The 9,968-nt window shown below is 36.6% G+C and overlaps 1 protein-coding gene across 1 annotated transcript in view; it reads left to right on the top strand.

Annotated features, from left to right (window-relative positions):
• Positions 1-2,647, top strand: part of LOC144957923 (uncharacterized) — a 40,472-nt gene extending 37,825 nt beyond the window's left edge. The window contains exon 2 of the mRNA XM_078889479.1: positions 457-2,647. Within this exon, the coding sequence (XP_078745605.1) occupies positions 457-1,979 (1,523 nt within the window). The 3' untranslated portion in view covers positions 1,980-2,647. The remainder of the gene's footprint in view (positions 1-456) is intronic.
• Positions 2,648-9,968: the final 7,321 nt, after the last annotated feature.

The raw sequence follows: 9,968 nt of genomic DNA, 5'->3' as shown, positions 1-9,968 counted from the left end.
ATGATCATCATCATCATCATCATCATCATCATCATCATCATCATCATCATCATCATCATCATCATCATCGTCATCGTCATCATCATCATCATCATCATCATCATCATCATCATCATCACCACCATCATCATTCATCATCATCACCATCATCATTATCAACATCACCATCATCATTATCAACAACAACAACAACAACAACAACAACAACAACAACAACAACACCGATAAACGACATTAACAAAGACGACGACAACGATGACGACAACACCAACAAAACTCTATAAAAATATAAATGAATATAAATCAACTACAGTTCACACCAACACGGGCACGATTCAGAGCTTGTGATTAGTGACTCTCATATGACGGGGACATGAACATTAATTTAATTTTGAATTTAAATCTACTTTATAACTAATATCTTTATTTATTTTTTTTGTTTCATCTTCCTCCCAGAACCATCCAAGAGGGCTCGAACCGCCTACACAAGCGCTCAGTTAGTAGAACTTGAGAAGGAATTCCACTTTAATCGCTACCTATGCCGACCTCGACGAATTGAAATGGCTGCACTGCTCAATCTGACAGAAAGACAAATCAAGATTTGGTTCCAGAACAGGCGAATGAAATACAAAAAAGAGCAAAGGTCGAAAAGCAGCTTGGATAAAATGTCTACAAAGTCTGAGGGAAGTTACTCTGGCAGTGACACGGAGCATGAGTCTTCGTGCCATGGGTTATCTGGATTGGCTGAAGACAGAAGTCCTGGCATTTTGGATTGTACCCCGATTAAGTCTAGCATTGTGTCTGGTAATGATGGTGGTGGTGGCGGTGGCGGAAATTGTAGTGGTGGTGGTGAGGACGACGAAGATGAAGATGATACTCTCGACGGTCTTAGGTGCGCTGATAGAAGTGGAAGAAGCAGCGGGGGTGGATGTGGCGCTGGTAACCGTAGTGGTAATAGTGGTAATGCTAGTAGTGGTAGCAGTGGTGTTAGTGCTTGTGACAGTGGCAGTGATTTGATAGGACTGAGACTCACACCTTCTTCCACCCCTTCATCAAATGGAGGAGGAGGCGGAGGGGGATCCGGAAGTGCTGACTCAGTCAATCATTTTTTACAGCAACAACAAGGTCAAGGCCATTCAAACAATAACAACAACAGTAATATACCCCAAGCGAGAACCCCTACTCATCATTCAACAATGACTAGTGAACTCGACCTCGACACGGCATGTTCAATCAAAGGCCAAAGTCAGGCAATTCTTCGAGGTCAAAGTCACATGAGACTGCATTCTTCGTCTGCAACAATACACGACGGTGGCAACAACAGCAACGGCAACAACAACAGCAGTCAGTTATCCTCTGCGTCTCAACATCAACAACAACATTTAGCATCTCAACATCTTCAACAACCACCCACGGTCAAGTCAGAGAATTCTCCAAGCGCAGGCGTTTCGGGACACATCTTATCTCCCGGCGGAATCGCGAGTTCTAAGATGTCCCACCATCAACAACAACAGCAGCCACAGAAACATCCACAGCAGCAGCTTTCTCACTTATCGCTACCACATCAACCCATGGTCTCTACATCCGGGCATTATAACGCCATGGACAAATCTTCACCGGTTTCGCCAAATTTGACTTCATCTCCATATGCACATCACCATCAGCAGCAACTGAAGCACCATCAACAACAACAACAGCATCAGCATCCCTCACACCATTATCAGCAGCAACAACAACACCATATCAATAATTCTTATTCTCATATTTCATCTCGACATTATCCCCGGAATAACAACAATAATAATAACAACAACAATATTATCTACTCTGAAATCAATCATTTGGATAGTCTCACGGCCCACGGTCAAGGTCATATGACGTCACATCCCTCTATGAATTCACCAATGAATTGTTCTATATCGTCCATGGGGTACAATCAGGGGTCATATGACTACATCCCCAAACTAACCCATTTATAAACATATCATTTACACATCGATCTACTGATCACAGCAAAACAAATCGATATTATGGATGTGTTTAACTCACGCATTGATAGAAAACTGGTTTTTGTTCGTTACTCATTTATTGAAAACTGGATTTTATTCGTGACTCATTGATTGAAAATTGGATTTTATCGTGACTCATTGATTGAAAATTGGATTTTATCGTGACTCATTGATTGAAAATTGGATTTTATCGTGACTCATTGATTGAAAATTGGATTTTATTCGTGACTCATTGATTGAAAATTGGATTTTTTTCGTGACTCATTGATCATAATATATAAGATTTAGTCTACTCATAATTTATGTTATTTCTAACGATCATTTATTTAGCATGGATGTCCGATTGACTAAATTAGAGATAATTCCAATTTATTTGCACACCGTGACACTTGAATTATTTCTGATTTGACAGATTTAGAATTATGCTTTAAATGGATCGACAAAAACTAGGCAGTTTGATGTAACCAATTCAAAAGGAAATGTACATGTTTTGTAACCCAAAAATACACGGTTAAAAATTGACTTTTTAATTGTTATCTTTATCAAATTTTAAGATATTTTACAATGTAAAAGATATGTCCATTTTTAAAATTTACTTTGTTCCCGTTTTGCCATAAACCATTTTATATTGATGAAAACTGAAATTTTTCTGCTCTTCTTGTTAATAAGGATTTTTAGAAACGAGTAACATCAGGGACATGTTACCAGTTGCTTGCTTGAAAATTAGAGTTGTGTTATTCGTTTGTAGTTTGCAAACTTTGCTCGAGCAGTACGCATAGCAAATTATTTGGGGCCGCGATTGCGGAAGCTGAAAATTTTTCGAATTATTTTGGCAAGCAAATAATTCCAGTTTTACAGGTCAGTTATCAAGAATTTGCATATTAATAGTAATGCGCGGGAAAATGGGTTGAAAAGGTCAATAATTGTACTTATCTTTTTTATATAACTGGTGGAGATGACGCAATATTTATGGATAAATCAAGTCTATTACGAACAGCATTCATTTTATTTAATTATTATGGAAATTAACACGGATGGGGACAAATTATTTGAGCCACAACGATCAAAATCGGTCCAGTAATAAAGTATGTAAGTGCGCGCAAATAAATGTGGCAACAGGGTAGCCAGATTGGCGATTCCCAATGTCAAATAACCGATCATAATGCCTAAGCAGTTTTACTATTAATTTTCATCATTTGAGTCAACAGGTGAAGACAATAAGATTCAAATAGTCTGGATGTCACGTCCGCCCAGCAACCAGCAGCTTGGTTCTAAACAAAGAAAATCGGTACTTACAAATGGCACTAGAAATGAAAATATCAAGTCACCTCATGGAAGTATACCATTTCATCTATGTCTGGTTATCTTTATTAATATTATCTTATGGGAGAACAATTGTGTCTTGTCTATCTTTTTAAAAATAATTTCTTTTGGATTTTGAATAACTTGAACTCTGAAAAGTATGAACACCCTTATGCGCGGTATCAAAGAAATTCTCTGGCGGTAAGGCTATAATGTGGTCAAGCATAAAATGAGTAACTGAACCGTAAATGGCGTGGCCTTGGTATATATGGTAATATATATTATCGCCTAACAGACGCCATGTCGTCTCGTCCTCCTTGTTAGATGTTGCTGTTGGCTAGGGACCCCTTATAAAGTGCATGAGCACGTTCAGTTGATTTTGCGCTATATAGTAACACTTTAAAAATTCAAGTATTGTAACATGCCGTCAGCTGCCTGGCGCATTAGAATATAGGTATTCCTTCAATCAAGGGTCTGATGTCAACTTGAATCACCCATGCTGATCAAGTAAGCAATTGGAATGATAAACTTTCCCAAGGAAAAAAAAGTGCCTGTATGGGACCCAGATCTGTGACTCGCGGTTGTGTAATGTACACAACTTGCAAATTGTCCATATCGTTCTTATTGACCCTAAACACGCAATGCGACAAATTAATAACAATAGGCTTCAACATTTGTGACGTCACTTCCCTCGTATTAACTTAGTAACTGGTTCTAAACTATCGGAACAATGGCGGACGCTCTTATGAAATACTTCTTCGAGTAGCATAAAAGTGTATCCAGAGGAGAAAAACATTATAAATCTGATCTTGTTTTGACTTTTATACATTCTGGTCACATGACATGTGAAAAAGTTCTAGCCAGCATGAAGCATAAAAAGTACCAATTTTCTTTGTTTAGAACCAAGCTGCTCGCCGTTGCTGGGCGACGTGACATCAGACTATTGGATCCTATTACTGCAAACAAAACTGGACGTTCACGTCTTCCCCCATACTGTCGTACTCTGGAAAAACCCATATTTAAAAAATTGGCCAGAAAACTCGTCCTTACTTCAAACATCGATCGATTTAAATTATCCTCACCTTGGCAAAACCTCTCAAACCTGGTAATTCGCAAAGACCCAGATTTGAGAGTTTTTGTCAAGATGAGGGTTATTTAAATCGATCGATATTTGAAGTAAGGACGAGTTTTCTGGCCAAATTTTCAAATATGGGTTTTTCCAGATTACGGAAGCATAGGATCCCTTCATTTCCATTTACATGATTACAACGTTAAGTGTATCTTGATTGTGCTGGCTGTAATAAGATCACACAACCAAGCAAAACAGTAAATCGACCCAACCAGCCCCCTAGTTAACTCACTCAATCCTAGAGAATTTTGCTACTTTTCAAAATTGGAAAAAAAAATGTATTTAAAATGAGGATGTAGACAAATAGTTTTATTCAACAACCATCAACATGCAAAAACGATAAACATAAGCTTTCATACTATTATGCTTACATTTTGTCTCAGAAAAATGTAATGAATAGGAATGGGGTAAAATTAACCCGGGTAAACTACGGATATAGTCGGTGTTAGGGTTGAGTGAGTTCATTCTTACCAATTTCACTGTAGGCAGAATAAACATTTTGATATAACATTTAATATTATCGAAGGTAGTTTTTCTATGAACAAAATAAAGATTACCTTTTAATTATCTCTCTGACTGGCAAAAATAAAAATCAACAACAAAAAATATAATGTCAACCAGTTTATTCTATACTATGACAAATTATATTTTAATGATACTGTGTTTGGCAAGAATAAGAAAGTGAGACCCAAACGGACAACACGTTTCTATTTCATTCTTGTCATTAATTACATATTTAGATATTTGCCTGATAACAAAGACATTAAATGTGGTTTTGAATAATTCAAATTGCGCTTTCATTCATTCATCCATGAATCCACGAATTTTGTATTTATGTTCAGTGAACTGCCGTACTCTTGAAACAAAAAACAACAACACGTATTTGAAAATTTTGACCAGAAATCTCATCCTTCAAATATCGATCGATTTGAAGACCCTCATCTTGGCTAAAGCTCTCAAACTAAATATAAATAAAAGAAGACTTAGCGGAGTCCCAGTTTTGCGAGTTTTTGCCAATATGAAGGGCAGCGTGGCTCAGCGGTACGGTCTTTGCTTCCTACCCGAAAGGTACCGAGTTCAATCACCCGCCGCTGCGTCGTGTGGCCTTGAGCAAGTCACCTCACCCTAGCTCACTTTGCGGCGCTGCTCTGCGGCTGACGCCTGGGTTATTTCAGTCTTCTCTTGGAATAGACCCTAAAGACAAATTTCCCCTTGGGGATGAATAAAGGGAATTTTATTTTTATTTATTTTTATTTTTTAAATCGATCGAGATCTGAAGGACGAGTTTTCTGGCCAAGTTGTTAAATTCGATTTTTTTGTTTGTTTTCGGAGTACAACAGTCAACAGGTTAAGCTCTCGAACAATAAGAACTGCTCAAACTCATCTATATATCTGTTGTATTATTATTGAATTGTTGATATTATTGGTGGTGTTAACTCTGTAGCACCTGGTGCAATATTTAAACTATTGTCAAAATATTCAAATTGTGAAATCCATCATGACAATGATTGTAATGGGTCACATGACATGTTTGTATTACAAGTCTAACGTCTATCCATCCATGTCATAAAACATGCCGTACATAAATAAACAGATAAATGTGACCTATCGCCTCAACCCAGTATTATGTCCAGAAGACAAAAAGTGAATTACAAATTAAATTGAACAAAGAAATAAAAAAATATGTGAAATTGAATGAAAGCTCCAATTTAATATACAAAAACATATAAAATGGACGTTTCGGGTTACCCCTTTATCAACAAAACAGAATGAATGAAACACTACAGACGAATAAGATGATGTCGTAGTGGCGTTGTCAAGATGAATCTTAACAACGCCACTACCACATTATCTCATTCGTCTGTAGTGTTTCATTCATCCTGTTTTGTTGATAAAAGGGTAACCCGAAACGTCAATTATATTTTATCTCGAGCTTCGAACTGCAACATTGACAAAACAAAGAGAGAAATACAAGAGATATCAATCATCCCCGAAAAGTCAATCTGTCTCAAGTGGGGATCGAACCTTGGACCTCCTGATTACTGGTCAGACGTGGTACCAGCTCACCACAGTTGGGACGATTCAATGCCTATATTCTTCACAGGATTTAGCTGATACTCCAGTAAAGTCTTCGTTCTCAACCTCTCACGTTCAATGTTTGTGTTTTACAATGAATGCAGCAAGGGTCCACGAAGGAAACGCCTACCCTTGTGAAGCGAGCAAGCCCAGTTGGTAGAGCACTCGTTTCACACGCAAAGGGACCGAGATCGATCCCGGGTGCCGTCGAGATTGATTTTTTTTGACCGCTCTGTTCACCCAGCAGTGATTAGGTAGCTGGGTCTATTAGATCTGGCGGAAAGTAGGTTCTTTGCGATAGACTAGCGTCCTATCCAAAGGGTAGCAAACGCTATTGTCCGTTTCACGAAGGACTGCTTTACGTTTGACCGTTAATCAGGAGGTCTGAAGTTCGATCCCCAGACGTCGGGCAGGTTGAAGTATGGCGTGTTTTTTTTTCTTGTATTTTTCTCTCTGACTTGTCTTGCATGCCACGTTTCATACACACTTTTTCAATTCTTTGATCAAAGATGTACTCTATGGCATCTTGCTTTTTATCTCCTTAACTCACTCAATCCTAGAGATTTTTGCTACTTTTCAAAGTTGGAGAAAAAAAAGTATTAAAAATGAGCATGTACGTAGATTTATTCAACTATCATTAGGCCTAACATGTAAAAACTAAAAACCTTAGCTTTGATACTACGCCTATAATTTGTCTCAGAAAAATGTAATAAATAGGCATGGGGTAAAAGTAACCCCGGGTAAACGAATGATATAGTGGGTGTTTGGATTGAGTGAGCTAAGAATTTATATTCTTTCTTTTTGATGAAATAATAAAATATGATACAGATGATACTGCTATTCTTGGCTTATTAAAAGATAAAGTTACCGAAAAGAATTATTTCAACCAAATAAATATATTCACCGATTGGTGTAAACAAAATCAGCTTGAATTAAATGTTGAAAAAACGAAAGAACAGGTGTTTGGTGTAAAAAATAAAAAGACTTAAAGTGTGTGACGATCGGTAAAGATGATGTTGAGATAGTTGACTATTTTAAATATTTAGGAATAACCATTGATAGTTCCCTCAATTTCTCTCAACATATTAATATAATATCTAAGAAAGTTGCCCAAAGATTATACATCCTAAGGAAATTGAGAACATTTCAAGTAAGGAAGAAAACTATGTTAAGAGTTTATGACTCATTGATTAAAAGTGTAATTGCGTTTGGCTGCACCATATGGTTTGGAGGATGCCGACTTAAAGATAAATCAAAAATTTCAAAATCTATCAAAGAGGCATCAAAAATAATAAACCATCCTCTTGATGGAGTAGAAAGAATTCATGGAAAAGCAATAGAAAGGAAAGCATTCTCAATTACCAACAATAAAAAACATATTTTATACCATGAATTTAGTCTTTTACCATCTGGGAGAAGGTTTTGTCAGATTAAATGTAGAACTAACAAGTATAAATCAACGTTCGTTCCATCAGCAATAAAAATTTTGAATATTTCATATGGTACAGAAAAACCAAGGATTGATTCGTTGACTGATTAACTGATTAATTTATTTAATGTAAGATTTACTGACCAATTGATAATGATGATAATTTTTGGTGTCGAATTGCCACAATCGTAACAAATTGAAAACGAAATGAATATGTTTATGTTGTGTATATCGCACGTGTGAAAGAAAGAAAGAAAGAGAGAGAGAGAGAGAGAGAGAGAGAGAGGAGAGAGAGAGAGAGAGAGAGAGAGAGAGAGAGAGAGAGAGGGAGAGAGAGAGAAAATAAGTAGGAGTGAAATATCTGTTCAATCTTAGTTATCATTTAACATTATAACAAGTGTAACTAAATGACAAATTGCCATATTTATGGACAATAAAGATCTATTATTATAATTATTATTAATAAATGTTGGTACAAGTACAAGTTTGAAAATCTTGACTGCCAATAAAATTATGTTTACCAATCAAACTGACCTCGACATAAGTTACCGTTTTGAAGCGAGGGGTCACAAATGACGTGATTTTTTAAATATCCTTTGAAACCAAATTATGTGACCTCTCGCCTCAAAACGGTATATTTTCGGGGTGATTATGATGCTCACACTTGAATTTATAGCCAGAAATATCAGACTTGGGTTGAGTTTGTAGAGGAGAATTATGAATATTATACCTTAGAGTGCTGAAAAGCAATCATTCAAATATGTGACCCAACATCTCAAAACGGTATTATGTCGGGATGAAACTGATGCTAAAAAGTCAAATTAAAACTAAACTGGTCAAAATTATGACTTACTAGTATTCAGCACTCTAAAATATGGTATTCATTCTTCTCAATAAAGCAAATAAACTCAACGCAAGTCTGATATAACTGGCCACAAATTCAATTTTCAGCAACTTAAATCATTCCGACTTAATACCGTTTTGAGACGAGGGGTCACATATTTGATTCGTTTAATTCTAAATTGACTTTTTAGCATCTGGTTCATCCGGACATGGTACCGTTTTGAGACGATGGGTCACAAATAGAAAAATTACTAAAAAAAAAAAAAAAAAAAACAACCAAAAAAAAAACAAACTATCTAGTTTGATTTTAGCGATTGTATTTTTTATTTCATGAATAAGTAAGTACGGCGTGTGTCGATCAAATTGTATCATTTGCTATGAGCTATTTCGTAAGAATTGTCAATAAAATTTATCGAAGATTTACGAAGAATGATATCTAACATTTCACTTTTGTTTTCACTCTTTCCAATCTAAAAAAAAAAAAAAGATAAATAAAACCAAAGAACTTGAGCTTTTGTATAGTGCAGTTACCAATAAACGTGCTCAAAGCTCTTTACAAAGGGTCCCTGACAACATCAATACGTACAAGTAGAACGAGACATGACGTCTGTTAGGCGATATTACAATTTTTTTTTCGGACAAAGACAACGTTAACTGCCATGTACTAATTTTTACACCCCAGTACAGTGAGAGAATTTGAGTAAAGAGCCTTTTCCAAGGACTCAACTATGCGCCGAGCGAGGCTCGAACCCAGGACCTTCCGATCCGAAAGCGAGTTTCATACCACAAGACCATATTATAGCTGCACAAAATACATAGAATTTCTTTAAAGTTGGTTCACCACTCTGTGGTATTTGTATTCATGGTCGTTTTCCTTATACTTATAGATATTTCGTCCCTTCCTCTTTTCCCTTGATAATTCATATAGTGCAATATCCACTAAACGTGCTCAAACGCTTTACAAAGAGTAAATAACAGCAACATTTAACACATAGGACGCTACACATGACTGCTGTTAAGCGATATTAACAATTTTTTTTCCGACAGAGACAGCCCTGTTAGCCGCCAGGTACTAATTTTACACCTGAGTACGGCGAAAGAATGTGAGTAAAGAGCCTTTTCCAAGGACTCAACTATGCGCGCTCATATTGGGGACTCGAAACCAGGACCTTCCGATTCG

This window comes from Berghia stephanieae, chromosome 12 (assembly GCF_034508935.2).
Source record: "Berghia stephanieae isolate SIO BIC M18660-M18661 chromosome 12, UCSD_Bste_1.3, whole genome shotgun sequence".
Classification (NCBI taxonomy): domain Eukaryota; kingdom Metazoa; phylum Mollusca; class Gastropoda; order Nudibranchia; family Aeolidiidae; genus Berghia; species Berghia stephanieae.
Note: the sequence above shows the minus strand (reverse complement) of the source record. Positions and strands in the feature narration are given on the sequence as shown.